Raw genomic sequence first — 19,813 nt, forward strand, 5'->3', positions numbered from 1 at the left:
ACCTTTTGCTATATGCAATAGTGTTGCAGAAACATTTTGCTTTGCTGGATGCAAAAGCAAACTAGTCTCTGTTTTCAAAGACATATGTTGGATATAAGAACTGGATTTTCGAAATGAATATTTACTGGATAATTTATTTAACTAATCAACTTCAAAAAAAGGTTAAAACACTTCCTTGGTTTATGGTGGATACCGAGCTATATATGCTTTACTATGAGTTCATGGAAAACTGAAATCAGTCTCAACTGAAATGAAAATTTAGGTTGTTTGGGAGAAAGTTTTTACAATTGAAAAACTAAAGGGAAAATTGGAAGGAAAAGATTTTAGGAAAGAGAGAAACAGGAAGAAAAGAGGCTAGCCAACAACCTGCAGTAATGATTCTTTGGAGCTAATAGGATAGGAAAAACTGGATAAATTATGAAAGGATGACTGATACGGGGGCGCGGGGAGGAGGATGAAGCCGGGGAAACTATTGAGAGGCAGAAAAGGAGAAACTTCTTTGAGGTTGGAAATAAAGGGAAGGTGACACTGGAGCGGATAGAAAGGAAGAAACGGAGTGGGATCTGGGAATGAGGCAGTGGGTGGAGAGAGAATGGGGAGATGACAGATGATGAAAGGCAGTGAGTGTGTCTGCGGGAGAAGGACCAAAGCAATCTGGGCGGAGCAGGTGGCAGGGGCAGCCGCGGAGGAGGCTCAGGGAACTGACGGGAATGCTCAGCCAGGCCCAGAGGATGCGCCCTGGCAGTCCCGGAAGACACCAGGAAAACAAGCAGGAACCGTAGCTAAGACTGAGGTGGCCAGGCCCAGGAAATCCATGAAGGGGACAGACAGCGGGTCCTGCTGCCGCCGCCGATACGAGTTGGGCTGCTGCTGTCGCGCGTCCCGCCGGGCTCACCACGCGCCTTACCGTTCCGGGGACGCGACGCGAACCCCTCAGTCCCCGCGGCATCCCCCGAGCCGGGAAAGACGGCGCCCGGAGCCAGCCGGGAGCTGGGCAGCGGCGGCAGAGGAGGAAGAAGCAGCCGCGGCGGCCGCACCCTGGATGAGGTGAGAGCATGGCCAGCTCCTGCCTCTGGAGCCCCGGAGGCTGAGGAACGTGATGGGGTAGGCAATGCACGGTGCGGTGGGCAGGAGAACCGCGCGGAGGGCTGGGGCCCCGGGCTGGAGATCCCGACGCCTGAGAGGGGTTGGCGCTGAGTGACTACTGCTTGGAGAAGGTTAGGGAGGTAATGGGGCCCGTGGTGGAGGCAGGAGGAGGAGGGACAGTGTTGAGTTGCCCAGAAATAAAGGTGTGCCCCTGGAAGGGCTAAAGCGTGGGAAGCTCGGTCTCTGTCTCAAGGTCTTAGCTTGAGGCATAGACATTTGCTGTGTTGATGGAGGTGAGACTGCAGGCTGTGTCTGTTGGACTGAGCCAAAGGAGAGATGAACACATGGCTCAGAAGGCTATACCGGGATGGAAACATCAGAGATGGTCATGGAAGATGAAGGATCAGGAAATGCACCCGGACGAAAGCACACACTGCCTTCTCTTATACCTCTGCTTTTCAGGGTTATTTCTCTTAGATACAGATCGCAGGGTGGGGCGGGTGGTGATTCCCTCTTCCTGGGCTACCTCTCTTCCCCTGCAGAGCTGGAGCCCTGCCTGATGGCTGGATGGAGGCCATGCAGGACAAGCTCCATCTAAAATCAATCCTTTCCTTTGCTTTGGCCTGGAAGACCGAACAGATTAGGCTCAATTTTCTTCATGTAGTAGCAGTAACATAAAAATCTGTCATAAATACGATTTTTGGGAGAAGAGATAGATTGTGCTGCAGCCTTTCTAGGAAAAAAACATGTCCTCATCACAGCATTTTTAGCTTTTTATTTCATGGAAGGTAGTACTCATTTCAAACTACCAGGCAATAGTGGTTCCAGCCTCTGAGCTAACGGGTCTGTAAAAAGTTACTTCATTTCTGTAGGCCTCAGTTTCCTGTGCATAAAATTGGAATTTGGATTAAAACGGTGCTAATTATAAAACTAAATAGTCATTGGATCTGTATTCTATGTTCCGGATAGCTATATTTGTGAACTATGACATTTAGCATATTCACTGACAATTTTATTTTTTCATAACACTATCCACTGTTTATGTCAGAAAACAGACTAAGACATTCAGTTAATAGTGCTTAAATAAATCACATGTCTTTTTTTTATTATTATACTTTAAGTTCTAGGGTACATGTGCATAACGTGCAGGTTTGTTACATATGTATACTTGTGCCATGTTGGTGTGTTGCACCCATCAACTCGTCAGCACCCATCAACTCGTCATTTACATCAGGTATAACTCCCAATGCCATCCCTCCCCCCTCCTCCCTCCCCATAATAGGCCCTGGTGTGCGATGTTCCCCTTCCCAAGTCCAAGTGATCTCATTGTTCAATTCTCACCTATGAGTGAGAACATGCGGTGTTTGGTTTTCTGTTCTTGGGATAGTTTGCTGAGAATGATGGTTTCCAGCTGCATCCATGTCCCTACAAAGGACACAAACTCATCCTTTTTTATGGCTGCATAGTATTCCGTGGTGTATGTGTGCCACATTTTCTTAATCCAGTCTGTCACTGATGGACATTTGGGTTGATTCCACGTCTTTGCTATTGTGAATAGTGCTGCAATAAACATACGTGTGCATGTGTCTTTATAGCAGCATGATTTATAATCCTTTGGGTATATCCCCAGTAGATGGGACTACAGGCTGCCGGTCAAATCGCCCGGCTAGTTTCTACTTCTAGTATTCCTTAGTAGAGACAGGATTGCCACACGTGTCTTCCACAATGGTCTCGAACTAGTTTACCTCGAGATCCGCACCAACTAGTGCCTCCAAAAGTGTTCCTATTTCTCCACATCCTCTCCAGCACCTGTTGTTTCCTGACTTTTTAATGATTGCCATTCTAACTGGTGTGAGATGGTATCTCATTGTGGTTTTGATTTGCATTTCTCTGATGGTCAGTGATGACGAGCATTTTTTCATGTGTCTATTGGCTGCATGCATGTCTTCTTTTGAGAAATGTCTGTTCATATCCTTTGCCCACTTTTTGATGGGGTTGTTTATTTTTTTCTTGTAAATTTGTTTGAGTTCTTTGTAGGTTCTGGATATTAGTCCTTTGTCAGATGAGTAGATTGCAAAAATTTTCTCCCATTCTGTAGGTTGCCTGTTCACTCTGATGGTAGTTTCTTTTGCTGTGCAGAAGCTCCTTAGTTTAATTAGATCCCATTTGTCAATTTTGGCTTTTGTTGCCATTGCTTTTGGTGTTTTAGACATGAAGTCCTTGCCCATGCCTATGTCCTGAATGGTATTACCTAGGTTTTCTTCTAGAGTTTTTATGATTTTAGGTCTAACATTTAAGTCTCTAATCCATCTTGAATTAATTTTCCTATAAGGAGTAAGGAAAGGATCCAGTTTCAGCTTTCTACTTATGGCTAGCCAATTTTCCCAGCACCATTTATTAAATAGGGAATCCTTCCCCCATTTCTTGTTTTTCTCAGGTTTGTCAAAGATCAGATGACTGTAGATGTGTGGTATTATTTCTGAGGGCTCTGTTCTGTTCCATTGGTCTGTATCTCTGTTTTGGTACCAGTACCATGCTGTTTTGGTTACTGTAGCCTTGTAGTATAGTTTGAAGTCAGGTAGCATGATGCCTCCAGCTTTGTTCTTTTGACTTAGGATGGTCTTGGCAATGCAGGCTCTTTTTTGGTTCCATATGAACTTTAAAGCAGTTTTTTCCAATTCTGTGAAGAAACTCATTGGTAGCTTGATGGGGATGGCATTGAATCTATAAATTACCTTGGGCAGTATGGCCATTTTCACGATATTGATTCTTCCTATCCATGAGCATGGTATGTTCTTCCATTTGTTTGTGTCCTCTTTTATTTCACTCAGCAGTGGTTTGTAGTTCTGCTTGAAGAGGTCCTTTACATCCCTTGTAAGTTGGATTCCTAGGTATTTTATTCTCTTTGAAGCAATTGTGAATGAAGTTCATTCATGATTTGGCTCTCTGTTTGTCTGTTACTGGTGTATAAGAATGCTTGTGATTTTTGCACATTGATTTTGTATCCTGAGACTTTGCTGAAGTTTCTTATCAGCTTAAGGAGATTTTGGGCTGAGATGATGGGGTTTTCTAAATATACAATCATGTCATCTGCAAATAGGGACAATTTGACTTCTTCTTTTCCTAACTGAATACCCTTTATTTCTTTCTCTTGCCTGATTGCCTTAGCCAGAACTTCCAACACTGTGTTGAATAGGAGTGGTGAGAGAGGGCATCCCCGTCTTGTGCCAGTTTTCAAAGGGAATGCTTCCAGTTTTTACCCATTCCGTATGATATTGGCTGTGGGTTTGTCATAAATAGCTCTTATTATTTTGAGATACGTTCCATCAATACCGAATTTATTGAGAGTTTTTAGCATGAAAGGCTGTTGAATTTTGTCAAAGGCCTTTTCTGCATCTATTAGATAATCATGTGGTTTTTGTCTTTGGTTCTGTTTATATGCTGGATTATGTTTATTGATTTGCGTATGCTGAACCAACCTTGCATCCCAGGAATGAAGTTCACTTGATCATGGTGTATAAGCTTTTTGATGAATCACATGTCTTTTAAGAAACCCATAATAAATTACTGCTCCTAAGAAATAATTAAGCAAAAAGTATTCTCTGTTTGATTTTTTATAAAGTAAAATTTTTATTACCTTATACAGATTACTTTTATAGACATAATTACTTTTTTAAAAAAAGTATATGGGATGTTAATTATTTTATAAAATACTTTGAAATTTTATTTAAAGCTTAGAACAGAAAAATTAATCTGAATGTGTGTTTATAATTCCAAGGCTCCTTAATCACTTGACATACACAGGGTGAATTCTTTTCATGTGGAAAGCAGCATTAATCCTGCAGAATTTAAAATGAATTATGACTCCTTATCACAAGAGTATGACTTTTCTCCCTGTCTTTGGTTAAAAGAAAAGTTTGTAGGGTTAGAATTTGATCCTCTAAATTGTGGTTTAATTGTGAAAATAGATAGCAAACATTCATGATTTCTTTAATAGTTACTCATCTAACAAACTACACCCATATTCATCTTCGTTGATGTAATGATAAATCTTGAAATGTTTTTTTAAAATTTCACAGTTCCCAAATGAAACAGTTACAGCAACTTGACTGAGGTTAGTGCTACTTTGCCCTTCATTTAAAAATCAATTCCCCAGTTTAGCATTCTTTAAAAAACATAACAATTTTAGCTATAGTGTTAGAGGTTTAATGAGTGTTAGTATATTAGAGGTTATACTTGGGGAGTGATGTTTTTGGTACGATTTTCTTACTCTCAGTCAACTAAAAAATGTGAAAAAAGCAGCTCTGCACATTATCCAAATTCAGTTCATTTTGATGTTGTTTATTGAGCAATGATGGTGGAGGCCAGCACAAACTGGATACAAAACTACCCTCAGGTAACTCAGAATCTATAGTTCTATAATACGCTTCAGTAACTGGAGTATGGAGTAAGTGCTATAACAGAAAGATGAACTGTAGACGTCTTTCTCTTTCTCTCTCTCTCTCCAAGGAAAGCTGACTTCCCTAACAAGCCATAGAAAGTGGCATTATCTTGGAAAATATGTCAAAATCTGGTCTTTAACTTGTTAAGTCTATTTCTTTTCTTTTTCTTTTTCTTCTTTTTTTTTTTTTTTTTTTTAGAGATGGAGTCTCACTGTGTTGCCTAGGTTGGAGTGAAGTGGCGCAATCATAGCTCCCTGCAGCCTCCAACTCCTGGGCTCAAGGGATCCTCTTGCCTTGGCCTCCCAAGTAGCTGAGATCATAGTTGTGTACCACCATTTCCGGCTACTTTTTAAAAATTATTTTGTGTAGAGATGGAGTCTTGCTATGTTGCCAGGCTGGTCTCAAACTCCTGGCTTCAAGCAATCCTCCCACCCCACCCTCCCAAAGTGCTGAGACTAAAGGCATGAGTCACTGCACCCAGCCAAGACTGTTTTTTAAACTGATAAATCACAGGACTACTCTATAAACCCAGAATAACAAATTATGAATTTATAATGAGAATTTTAACATCTTAGGGAACTAGACTCTCTTTTATGATCCCAGCAAAATATCTCTTGGTATATGTGCCACATTTGAGAGCCAAATTACAGCCTAAAGGTTGTTTTTGAAACTTGAATCTACAGCAAGAGGAATTAATTAGTGGATTGTAAATTTCAAATAATTTGATAGCTTCAGAGCATCAAGGGGTACACATGGATTCTTTTTCCTGGACAGTAAGTGTCCACTGATGATTATCCTCCCTTCTTAGGTACACCTCTTTTTCTGTCCCTGATATGCTAATACTTTCAGTCAGGTTATAGTCTGGTTTGGGGATCCTTGTGACTGTTTCAAGTGTCTCCATTTATTCTCTAAATCAGTTTATCTTAATTGTAAAGTTTAAATTCTAAGTGGCAAGCTTATTTTCTTAAGGAAAAAATAATGGTGGGGGTAGGGAGGTGGGGCTGGGGTACCATATTACAGCCCCTACATGCTGGCAATGTAAACCAGTGATTAATGGTACCTCTCTATGGTGCTAAAAGACAGATGAGGCCGGGCACGGTGGCTCATGCCTGTTAATCCCAGCACTTTGGAAGGCCAAGGCAGGTGGATCACTTGAGGTCAGGAGTTCGAGATCAGTCTGGTCAACATGGTAAAACTCCATCTCTACTGAAAATACAAAAAAATTAGCTGGGCATTGCGGTGTGCCTGTAATCCCAGCTACTCAGGAGGCTGAAGCAGGAGGATTGCTTGAACCAGGGAGATGGAGGTTGCCGTGAGCCGAGATCGCACCACTGCACTCCAGCCTGGGTGGCAAAGTGAGACTCCATCTCAAAAAAAAAAATTAAAAATTAAAAAATTAAAAATTAAAAAAGGCAGATGATCAGAGACAGCTTTACACAGGAGGTGAATTTTTGTCTGGCTTGACCAGATAACAAAGCCAGGTTGAGTGGGAAGCAAATTTTGCCAGAAGGACACAAGCAGATTTATGATGCTGGGAAGATGCTTTATTGAAGTGAATCCCATGCTGTGATAGAAATTTTCTGTGAGGATTTAATTCAAAGTCGATCCTTTTTCAAGTATATAACTATTTAAAAAAGGAAATTAAGTGAATTTTCAGCTGTTGGCCATCTGCCTCAATGTGTGCTTTTGAAGCCCAGCAGATTGCACGTTGTATGTAGGTGGATAGCCTGAAACCTGCAGACAACTGCAGAGGACAAAGACTTCAGAGAAGATTCAATGAGTTTCTAACATCAGACTTCAACTACTGTAATATGTTTGTCTAGCCATCTCTTTGTTATTGCTGCTCTACAGCTTTATTGAGATATAATTGACATACAATAAACTGGGTAAATTTAAAGTATGCAATTTGAAATTTCAGCATATGTATATACCTGTGAAATCATCCCTGCAATCAAGATGACAAACTTATCCATCATTCCAAAAAGTTTCCTTCTGCCCTTTTTCAATTCCTCCTTCCCACCCCTCTGCTTTTGTCATTATATGTTACTTTGCATTTCCTAGAATTTCGTGCAAATGGAATCATATAGTATCTACTCTTTGTTGTTGTCTGGCTTCTTTCACTCAGCATAATTATTTTGAAACTTATCTATGCTGTTGTGGGTATCAGTAGTTCATTTTCTTTTGTTGCTGAGTAGTATTTCATTGCATGAATGTGCTACACTTTATTAATTCACCATTCTTTTGGTTGTTTCCAGTTTTATGGCTCTTACAAATAAAGTTGCTATAATTATTTGTGCACGTCTTTCATTTCTCTTGGGTACATTTCTCAGGGCATATAACACTAGGCATGCTTTTAAAGAGACTGCCAAATTGTTTTCCAAAAGGGTTATACCTTTTACATTCCCACTAGTAATGTATGAAGGTTCTCATTTATCCACATCCTTCCCAATACTCGTTACTGTACATCTTTTTTATTATAGCCATTCTAGTGGGTGTAAAATCTTATTTTTTTTAATTTAAATTTCCCTAATGATTAATGATATTGAGCTTTTTTTTTTCATGTGCTTGATTATTATCTACATATTTTTGGTGAAGTGTCTGTTGAAATCTTTTGCCCATTTTCCATTGAGTTGTTTGGGTTTCACTGAGTTCATTGGGTTAGTTTCATATTCTAAATACAAGTTTTATTGTATATGTTCTTTGCAAATATGTTCTCGCACTGTGCAGATTGTCTTTCCATTTTAGTAACACTGTCTTTTGAAGACCAGACATTTAAAAATTTTGCTGCGGTAAATAAACATTATCATTTTTATTGGTTTTGCTTTTAATTTTTATGGTTTTGCTTTTAATGACATACCTAAGAAATCATTGCTTAATCCAGATTATAAAAATATTCTATTTTCTTCTAGAAGTTTTATAGTTTTGCATTTTTACATTTAGGCCTATGATTCATTTGAGTTTACTTTTGTATATGGTGATCAAGGTTTTTTTTTTCTTTTCGAATGTAAATGTACAGTTGTTCTGACACAGTTTGTTAAGGGCACTATCCTTTCTCCATTTAATTGCTTTAGCACCTTTGTTGAAATCAATTGACTACATATGTAATTATTTGTATCTGGGATTCTATTTTGTTTGACTGATTTATTTATCTATCTTTTTTTTTTCTTTCTCTTTTTTTGAGACGGAGTCTAATTCTGTCGCCCAGGCTGGAGTGCAGTGGCGCGATATCGGCTGACTGCAACCTTCACCTCCTGGGTTCAAGCAATTCTCCTGCCTCAGCCTCCCTTATCTGTCTTTAGACCAATACCATACTGGCTTGGTTACAGTAGCTTTACATGTCTTGAAATCATGTAGTTAAATTCTTGAACTTCGTTCTTCTTATTCAAAATCGTTTTCATTGTGTTAGGTTCTTTGCATTTCCATATACATTTCAGAATTCACTTGTAACTATAGACAAAAAGCCAGTGGGCTATTTCACTGGGGTTGCATTCAGTCTATAGATCAACTTATAGAAAGTTGATATCTTAACAATATTGGGTCTTCTGATGCATGAACACGACATATTGTTTAATTTATTTTGGTTAGTGGTTCTCAACTAAGGGCAATTGTGCATCACAAGGGACATTTGACAGTATCTAGACACAACTAGAGCATCAGAGCCCCTTTGCTGTCCCCACAGTTTTGTGTTTACAGTCTATACTTCCATTTTTCCAGGAGGTTTGCTCCCAGAACTGGTGGTATAAAGAAGGAAAGTAGCAGTATGAGCACTTTGAGGGCTAAGCAATGGGATAATATCTTTCTAATGGAACAGTTAAATCAACTTCATTTGTCCTTCCATGGACATGTGTTTCAAGTGGCTTCCTGGCCTTTCTTCTGTTAACCTCTTCACTAATATGTGAAGACTTCATTTATACTCAATCTAATTCAGCTACCATGGGTCATGTCACCAGTAACCACTGTGTTCCATGAATCCTAATATTTTCATGAATTTGAAGGGAAGAGCGTTTTAACTTTGAAGGATACTCAAGAGGACTTTCTTATGAACTCAGATGGAAAGTGTCCTGAAATTTGTCCTTTTAAAAATATCTGTGCATTTTTTTGTGCTATAACTTTCTTACATGTATCATTCTGTGATCAGATCTCCAACTTACTATAAATGATACCTAAATTCTAAAGAGCCAATTCTAGTTATACCAGTATGGCCTTAGAGAAAAGTAAGGGAATGCGATTTTTATTTATCTTCTATTTGGTCAGAGTTAAGTATTTAAAACAGTAAGGTAGATCTCAGACCCACCACTGTTAAAAATAAATGAATAAATAAATAAAAATAGTAAAGTAGGAAGAAGAGACAAAGACCCAAACATTTCAAAATGAAAAATGAATTTTAAATATAAGGTTATATTTCTATTACCTACTGCTGAGACCATCATTGCATAAATGAATAGATGGAACTAAATAGGCCAGGCACAGTGGTCACGCCTGTAATCCCAGCACTTTGGGAGGCCAAGATGGGCGGATCATGAGGTCAGGAGATAGAGACCATCCTGGCCAGCATGGTGAAACGTTGTCTCTACTAAAAATACAAAAATTAGCTGGGCATGGTGGTGGGCACCTGTAGTCCCAGCTACTTGGGAGGCTGAGGCAGGAGAATGGCGTGAACCTGGGAAGTGGAGGTTGTAATGAGCCGAGATCGGACCACTGCACTCCAGCCTGGTGACAGAGTGAGACTCTGTCTAAAAATAAATAAATAAATAAAAGAGCTAAGTAAACTCTTCTTCCCCCACAAATTTACCAGTTTAACCATTTTAAGTGTACAGTTCAGTAGTTGCATTAAGTACATTCATATTATTATGCAACAAGTACCACCATCCATCTCCAGAATTTTCTCTTTTTCCCAAACTGAAACTCTGAATCCATTAAACAATAGCTACCCATTCTCTCTCCCCTACCTCCTGGTAATCACTATTCTACTTTCTGGCTCTATGAATTTGATTACTGTAGCCATCTTATATAAGTGGAATCATATATTTGTTGTTTTGCGTCCAGCTTATTTCACTTAGCATAATCTCTTTCAGGGTCATCCATGTTGTAGCATGTGTTGTAATTACATACTTTTTTGTGTGTGAGATAGAGTCTTAACTCTGTCATCCAGGCTGGAGTGCAATGGCACAATCATGGCTCAATGCAGCTTTGACTTCCTGGGCTCAGTCAATCTTCCCACATTGGCCTCCCAAATAGCTGGGATTACAAGCAATTTTTTTGGTATTTTTTGTAGAGATGGAGTCTCACTTCGTTGCCCAGGCTTATAATTATGTACCTTTTAAAAGGCCAAATAATATTCCACTGTATGTTTATACAACATTTTATTAATCCATTCATCTGTTGATGGAAATTTCAATTGTTTCCACCTTTTGCCACTGTGAACAATGCTGCAACAGATATAGATGTACAAATGTCTGTTTGTGTCCCTGTTTTCAATTCTTTTGGGTTGCAAAAGAAGAGGGATTGTTGCATATATGGTAATTCTATATTTACTTTTTTGGAACGACCATACTGTTCTCTACAGCAACTGCACCATTTTACATTCCCACCGACAGTGTACAAGGGTTTCAGTTTCCCCATATCTTCATGAACACTGTTATTTTCTGTTTCTGTTTTTTAAAATAATTGCCATCCTAATGGGTGTAAAGTGAAATATCATTGTGGCTTTGATTTGCATTTCCTTACTCATTAGTGATGTAAAAGATATTTTTAAAGTTTCATATTTACTGACATATTTACCATTTCCAGTATTCTTCATTAGTTTGTTTAAATCTAGATTTTCATCTGGTATCATTTTCCTTCTGCCTGAAATAATTTATTTAATCCTTCTTATTCTTGTGCAGATTTGCTGGTGGGAAAATTCTTTCGGCTTTTGTATGTGAAAAAGTCTTTATTTCACCTTCATGTTTGAAAGATATTCTTGCTGGTTATTAGGACTGATTACATACTTTGTGGGGGCTCAATGCAAAATGAAAATGTAGACCCCTCTGTTCAAATATTGTTAAGAATTTCAGCCGGGCGCGGTGGCTCACACCTGTAATCCCAGCACTTTGGGAGGCCAAGGCGGGTGGATCATGAGGTCAGGAGATCGAGACCATCCTGGCTAACATGGTGAAATTCCGTCTCTACTGAAAATACAAAAAATTAGCCGGGCGTGGTGGTGCGTGCCTGTAGTCCCAGCTACTCGGAGGCTGAGGCAGGAGAATGGTGTGAACCCAGGAGGCGGAGCTTGCAGTGAGCCGAGATGGTGCCACTGCACTCCAGCCTGGGCGACAAAGCGAGACTCCGTCTCAAAAAAAAAAAAAAAAAAAGAATTTCAAGTAATTAACAACAGAGCATTAAACAAAGCACAGTCCTTCTGAGTGCAAAGCCCTGTGTGACTACACGGGTTGTACGCACAAGAAATCTACTCTGCTGGTTATAGAATTCCAGGTGACTGCTCTTTTTTTCCTTCAGCTCTTTAAAGATGTTGCTCTGTTGTCTTTTTGTTTTGTTTTGTTTTTTTCTGAGACAGAGTTTTACTCTCGTTGCCCAGGCTAGAGTGCAGTGATGCCATCTCCGCTCACTGCAACCTCCACCTCCCTGGTTCAAGTGATTCTCCTGTCTCAGCCTCCTGAGTAGCTGGGATTGCAGGCATGCACCACCACGCCCAGCCAATTTTGTATTTTTAGTAGAGATGGGGTTTCTCCATGTTCGTCAGGCTGGTCTCGAACTCCTGACCTCAGGTGATCTGCCCTCCTTAGCCTCCCAAAGTGCTGGGATTACAGGCGTGAGCCACTGCGCGCGGCTTCTCTGTTGTCTTTTAATTTTCAAGTTATGCTGTCATTCTTCTCCTTGTTCCTCTCTATATAATAGTTTTTTTTTTTCTCCTGAGTAGTTAGAAATTTTTCTCTTTATCACTGATCTTAAGCAATTTCATTAAAATGTGCCTAGGTGTGGTTATTTTCATGTTTCTTGTGTTTTGGGTTTGTTACGCTTACTGGATCTGTGTGTTTACAGTTTTCATTATACTTGGACAATTTTCAGCCATGATTTTTTCAAAAATTTTTTGTTGCCCTTTATAACTCCTTTCTTTTGGGGACTTCAATTATATATTTATTAGGTCATTTAAATTGTTCCCATTGATCACTGATGCTCTGTTCACTTTTTGTCTTCTTTCTCTTGTTTTATTTTTGGATCATTTTTATTGCTATGTCTTTAAGTTCACTAACTTTTTTGTCTACAGTGTCTAATCCGTTGTTAATTCCATCCAGTGTATTCTTCATCTCAGATATTGTCTTTTCCATCTCTAGAAGTGTGTAACTTTCATGTATTAATTTCTTTTCTTTTTTTTGAGACAGAGTTTCACTCTTGTCAATGTTGCAATCTCAGCTTACTGCTACCTGTAATCTCTGCCTCCCGGGTACAAGCAATTCTCCTGTCTCAGCCTCCCAAGTAGCTGGGATTATAGGCACCCACCACCACGCCCAGCTAATTTTTGTATTTTTAGTACAGATGGGGTTTCACCATGCTGGCCAGGCTGGTCTCAAACTTCTGACCTCAGGTGATCTGCCCGCCTCGGCCTCCCAAAATGCTGGGATTACAGGCGTGAGCCACTGTGCCTGGCCCATGTATTAATATTTTACTTCACTTGATCAATCTGTTCTACTTTCTTGAACATTTGAAATACTATAATAACAACTCTAACATTTGTTCAGTTCTGAGTATGTTTCTAGTAATTGATTTTTCTCTTCATTTTGAGTACTGTTTCCTGCTTCTTTGCACACCTGGTAATATTTTGATTTGATGCCACACATTGAACATTTTACATATTGGGTGTTAGATAGTTTTGTATTCCCGTAAATATTATTGAGCTTTATTCTGGGTCACAGTTAAGTTAGTTGGAAACAGATCCTTCTTGATCTTGTTTTTAAGTTTCATTATGGGGAACTCAAGAAGCTTTTTAAAGATGATTAATTTTCGCCATTACTTGGGTGATACCTTTCTGAGTACTCTACCCAATATCCTGTTAATTATGAGGCTTTTCCCACTTTAGTAGATGATGAAACAAACTACTTCCAGCCTTGTGTGAGTCAAAAGCATTGTTTAATCTGATTCTCTTGTGTGGTTCTTACCCCAACCTTGGTAGTTTTCTGATATACCGATCAATATTCAGCTGAATATTCAGGGAGACTCTTTGCTCTCCACAGATCTCTGGAATTTTCTCTTCTTTCTGGTACTCTTCACCATGAACTCTAGCTGCCTTGGCCTTCTCAAATCCCAGCATTATCTTTTCAACTCAGGAAGATCACCAGGCTCTGCCTGGATTCCCTCTCTGCTATGACCACCTGTGAGCTCCTAGGCAGCTAAATAGGACAGTTGTATGGCTTACTTTGCTTGTTTCTTTCTTCTCTTGAATAACTTTACTATGTTGTCTGATATCCAGTGTCTGAAAATAATTATTTTATATATCTTGTCCTGTGTTTTAGTAATTCCTGTCAGGGGTGAAGGGGAATGAATACGAACCCTATTACCGCATGCTGTCTGGAAGTAGAAGTGTCTTTCTAGACATGTTATAAATTAGTAGTTTTCAACCCTGACTACAAAGTAGAATTATCCGGGGGAGGTCTTTAAAAAGGTGATGTAAAGGCTTAATTCCAGACCAATTAAACCAGACTTTTTCAGATTGAGGTCTTAGCATCGGTGTTCTTTAAGTGCACTACAGCTTTTCTCATGTACAGCAGGGTGAAAGAACCTCCATGTTAAAGAAAGGGTTGCATTTATAAATCATTCTAAGAAACTTTTGTGTTCTGTCATTTCAACTAAGACACGGAGGTGGTTGGCTTTTATTTTTGATAGACAGTGTGGAGGTTTTTTTTTTTTGAGACGGAGTCTTCCTCTGTCGCCCAGGCTGGAGTGCAGTGGCCGGATCTCAGCTCACTGCAAGCTCCGCCTCCCGGGTTCACGCCATTCTCCTGCCTCAGCCTCCCGAGTAGCTGGGACTACAGGCGCCCGCCACCTCGCCCGGCTAGTTTTCTGTATTTTTCGGTAGAGACGGGGTTTCACCGGATTAGCCAGGATGGTCTCGATCTCCTGACCTCGTGATCCGTCCGTCTTGGCCTCCCAATGTGCTGGGATTACAGGCTTGAGCCACCGCGCTCGGCCTATGGAAGGTTTTAAAGAAGAGTCTGGCAGACATAGATCTTTGTTTTAGAGTCATGAGTGTGGCAACCGTGTGGGAGATGGGCTTATGTGGATTGAGTGAGGAGACGGGATCACTGAGAAACTGTTGCAAGTGGTTCAGGGCCAAAGGTAATAAGGACCTGAACACAGGCATTGGTATTGGGAATGGTAAGGAAGAGACAGGTTGGAGAATTTGAGTTAGAATCGATAGGACTTTTTGATGAATTGAGTGTGGGAAATGAGGGAGATGGTGGAAACAAATATTACTCTCCAGTTTATTACTCTAGACAAGTAAACTCTCTCTAAACAAATTCCTAGGCCAGTCAGAGAGTGAATAGTAATTTCATTAACTGAGATAGATAATGTGGTACAAGAAGCAGATGTTAGGGAAATAAGATAATTAATTTAGTTTGGGATATCCAAAAGGACATGTCTCATAGAACTGTCTCCTGACCTCTAGTTTCTTCTGAATCATAGGACAGAGAAGACATTTAAAAGCATCTTTTAAGTATGCTGTATAATTTTGAACAGAGGTACCTTTCTTCTTTTATTTGACTTAATATTGAAATCTATTTATATCTCTTAAACAAACATCAGTTAATACTGCAAGAAAGTAGATGCTGGCCGTGCATGGTTGCTCATGCCTGTAATCCCAGTACTTTGGAAGGCCGAGGCGGGCAGATCACCTGAGGTCAGAAGTTTGAGACCAGCCTGGCCAACATGGTGAAACCCCGTCTCTACTAAAAATACAAAAAATTAGCCAGGCATGGTGGCGGGCGCCTGTAATCCCAGCTACTCAGGAGGCTGACGCAGGAGAATCACTTGAACCCGGGAGGCGGAGGTTGCAGTGAGCCAAGGTCGCGCCACTGTACTCCAGCCTGGAAACTCCATCTCAAAAAGAAAGAAAGAAAGAAGGTGTTTTCTAGATGACAAAATATCAAGTAAAAGATTATTGCAGACTTTTCTTTTGTTTTGGGTTTTTGGCTATGTGTGTATCCATTCCTCCCTTCTTTGGACAATAACCCTACTTTTTCTTTGGGTGGCGAGAATTGCCTTTTTTGCCGTAGTTTATAGTCTTGGTGGGAAGTTTGGTTAAGGTATCCTGAGCTCAGTGATGATCTTGAGACCCACACGAGGATGATCTGATTTTATGAGCATTGCATCATCAGTGGAGCAACATAAGAGCAGAAAAAAGTGGCCAGAACCAATCGGCCCCTTCTTGCTACCTAGATCCTTATTGCTTCCCCTGTTCCTGCCCCTTCTGAGCCTGTTCTTTTGAGTCTTCAACTGTTCCTTTGATTCTGTGGGTCGCCTCTTCCATTAAATCCTATTTTAAAAAATAGTATAGCTGGAGTCTGTTCACAGGTCTTTCCAAAAGTATATATGAAATATCAGGCACAATACTAGGTGCTAAAATAGAATGAGAAACAAGATTATTGGATAAAGGCTCTACTCTCACAAGCTTAAGTTTAATGAAGTTGTAGTAGGCCTGGTGAGGACATAGACAGAAAACAATTAAATAAATAAATATACAAATAAAGTGATTTCTGATATTAATAAAGTTTATTAAAAAATAAACTTCGTTAGAGAGGAATTGAAGCAGGAGGTGAAAGAACTGCAAAACCCCTAAGGTAGAAATAAGCTTAGTGTGTTTGAGGAACAAAATGACCAGTGCAGCTGGATCATAATAAATAAGAGGAGGGGGCAGAGGTGAACCTGAGCCAGGTCACCTGAGACCTTATAGGCCGTGGTAAGAAGTGGCTGTTATTCTAAGGACATTGGGAAGCCAATGAAGGTTTAAACCTGGAACATCATATGATCCGAAAAATATTAAAAAGTCACTTTGCTATGGGAGAAGAGACCTTAGGAGGCCAATAGCTGCTTTGCTGGCTATTGTAGTAAGTAACACCAATATGAGATCATAGTGATTTACATCATGGTGGTAGCAGCAGGGTTGTTAAGAAGAGAAGGCCTGGGCCTTCTAGCAGATAACTCGGTACCCTGCAGATCCTGAAAACAAAACCTACCAAGAAGATAACTGGGGAATAAAGAGAGACAACTTCATGGTTGGAGTCTTTATATTAAGTTTTGTTTGAAGCCTCTGTTTGAGGTTTTTTGTTTCACCCTAGTGGAGGTTTTCTCCCCACTCATTATGAAGGTGGGAGTTAGATGGTGGGACAAGGAGATAGAGGTCACTCAAATGAAAAGGACGCTGGATAATATTAAAAATATCTTCACACAGGGTTGCATATGGTGACCAAATGGTGGTAGTGCCCACGGTGGGAAGGGTAGCAGACATGGTGATGGTATTCCCCTAGAACAGGGGTCCCCAGCCCCCAGACCATGGACTGGTACCGGGCTGCACAGCAGGAGGTGAGGACCTGGGCTGCACAGCAGGAGGTGAGTGGCGGGCCAGTGAGCATTACCCCTGAGCTCCACCTCCTGTCAATCAGCAGACCAGCAGCTGCATTAAATTCTCAGAGGAACACGAACCCTATTGTGAACTGGGCATATGAGGGATCTAGGTTGCCTCCTCCCTATGAGGATCTAATACCTGATGATCATTCCAAATCCATCCCCCACCCCATCCATGGAAAAGATGTCTTCCTTGAAACTGGTTCCTGGTACCAAAAAGGTTGGGGACCACTGCCCTAGGACCCTTTAACCTCTTGATGAAGTTGCCTGTTCTCTTAGATTTATTTGCTGGAGCAGCCTCATAAGTACAGGTGATTAATACTAGGTCTCACAGGAGTTCCAAACAGAATTCTATAATGATTTTATACTATGAAATCTGACATATCATGGCAGCAACATTATCATTATCACCATAATTACATATATAATTACATGATTAATACATTTATTGAGTGAATGATAAATGCTAGACCCTATCTTAAACATTTCATAAGAATAATATTTAATTCTCACTATAATTCTGTGAGAAAGATGCTATCATGATCCCCAGTTTTATAGAGAGGTTAAGTAATTTGACAAGATCACACAGTTATGAAATGGTAGAAGTTGTATTTAATTGGCAGGTGTTGATTTTCTGTTTCATGTGTGTTAGAGTAATTGTTTTTGTGCATCCTGTATGTTTTTAAATTTTTTTCCTAGGTTTGCTTTTTGTTAAAAAGTAAACCAAAACAAAACAAATAAAACAAAAGCCTTTGGTGGAACTTGGACAAAAATGGTCTGGTCTCCAAGTTAGCATACCAAATATGAAAATGTCATCTGTTTAAAAATAATAAGCTACCTGATTAAAATTTGACCTTGTGAGAATTTGCTTTCTAATTTATATGGCATACCACCTGAAGGCCAGCACAGATAAATATATGACCTGTTTAAAACGAAAGGAAGTGTACCCGGGCACGACCAAGAATCTATCAAAAAAGCATCAGAGAGCTCCATATTAAGGTGAATAAAAATAGGTGAACTGCACATTTCAAAGGAGAATCTGGGACACTATTCAAATAACAAAGACTTAAAGCAAGCTGGGCTCACTGCCCGGAATAATGGGCACATGCATTTACAGAATGGGGGAATTTTGTCCACTGTATGCATGCTCATTCACACTCACATCTAACCCTACAACACCAGCTCAGAGAAAGTGGATGCAATGAAGGAAATGTTAACATGAGCAGTGACCCTAGTGTACAAACAATATCAAATTTTAGATCCTTTTTGTCTCCATGATAGTCTAATCTATGATCTTTTGGCTATTTAAACCTTGACTTTGAAATCTCCAAATAAACATTTCAACCAAAATGTACAGCTGTATTGTAATTTCAGCAAGAAGGGTTTTCATTGTTTGCACATATCTTCAAAAAGAAAAAAAGTGTGCTTGGTAGCAATTAAAAGCATGCTTTGGTGGTATCTTCTACAGACTGGGAAAGGTCCTACTTATCGCTCCCAAATTTTCACCATACATCTAGTTTCCTGATGTGCAGCTTTAAAAAACTGTTCTGACTTCTTTGTCTTTCTTTACTGTAGAGAGAATAATAGCTTCTTTGTGAATGGGAGAGCTGGATCTCTAACTCCACACAATGACCTTGGATTGAGGAAAGGTTCAGAAGTCTGTGTGTTAGTTACTATTACTATTGCTGCATAGCAAACCGCCTCAGTGGCTGAAAACTACAAGTATTTAGTACTCACAGTTTTGGAGGGTCAGAAATCTGGGAGCAGCTTAGCTGGGTAGAATTGTCTCAAGTTCTCTCATGAGGTTGCAGTCAAGCACTCAGCTGGGGCTGCTGTCGTCTCAAGACTCGACAGGGACTGAAAGGTCCATTTTCAGACTCACACACATGGTATTTGGCAGGCTTTAGTTCCTGTCCAAACCGTAAGTCTGCTTATAACACGGTAGCTTAGTTCCCCCAGCACAACTGATGTAAAAGAAAGAGAGCATGCATCCTCAAGATGGAAGCCACTGTTGTTCTTGCTTTTTAATAAATAATCTAATCTCAGAAGTGATATTCCATCACTGCTGCCCTACTGTATTCATTAGAAATGAGTACTAGACTCAAGGTGAGGAAATTACACAAGGGTTTGATGACCAGGGATCATTGGGGACCAACTTAGAGATTGCCTATTACAGTCTGTATCCATTACCTGAGCTCCTGGACACCAGAAGAGCAGCAGAATTAGTTCTCTCTCTCTTTCTTCTCTGGAACAAGACTAGTACAAACTAAGCACAGAAGGGAAGGGGGAGTATAACCAGAGCTGAGGCTGAAGACTATGCCAAGCTATGTAAGCCTTGTTAAACATTTTTGTCTATATCCTCAGAATAATAACAAACTCAGACTCTACTTGCTCAGTCATCCCTTCAAACACCCCTGGAAGACCTTGCTGGCAGTGACTGGCCCTGGGGACTTCAGCTGTCTTCTTGCATGCCTTAAAGGCTGAGGTTCACATCTATGGCTCCAGTGTCCTACCAAAGGGTAGGTTAAAAAGATGACGAGTGACTCAAGACTAGAGAAGTGCCTGGCCCTGTGAGGCAGACATATTAGTAGTTTGAGAGGCAAGAAGTCGGGCCCCAGGTTCCCACCATGAGGAACTAGGAATCCATAGAAGGAAAATGCAAATAC

General features: G+C 40.2%; 1 protein-coding gene across 1 annotated transcript in view; it reads left to right on the forward strand.

Annotated features, from left to right (window-relative positions):
- The first annotated feature begins 486 nt into the window (after window positions 1-486).
- Window positions 487-19,813, forward strand: part of PDE4DIP (phosphodiesterase 4D interacting protein) — a 212,922-nt gene continuing 193,595 nt past the window's right edge. Inside the window, 1 exon segment of the mRNA XM_031656711.1 lies at window positions 487-1,047. Within this exon segment, the coding sequence (XP_031512571.1) occupies window positions 608-1,047 (440 nt within the window). The 5' untranslated portion in view covers window positions 487-607.

Source organism: Papio anubis, chromosome 1, assembly GCF_008728515.1.
Source record: "Papio anubis isolate 15944 chromosome 1, Panubis1.0, whole genome shotgun sequence".
In the NCBI taxonomy this organism is placed as follows: domain Eukaryota; kingdom Metazoa; phylum Chordata; class Mammalia; order Primates; family Cercopithecidae; genus Papio; species Papio anubis.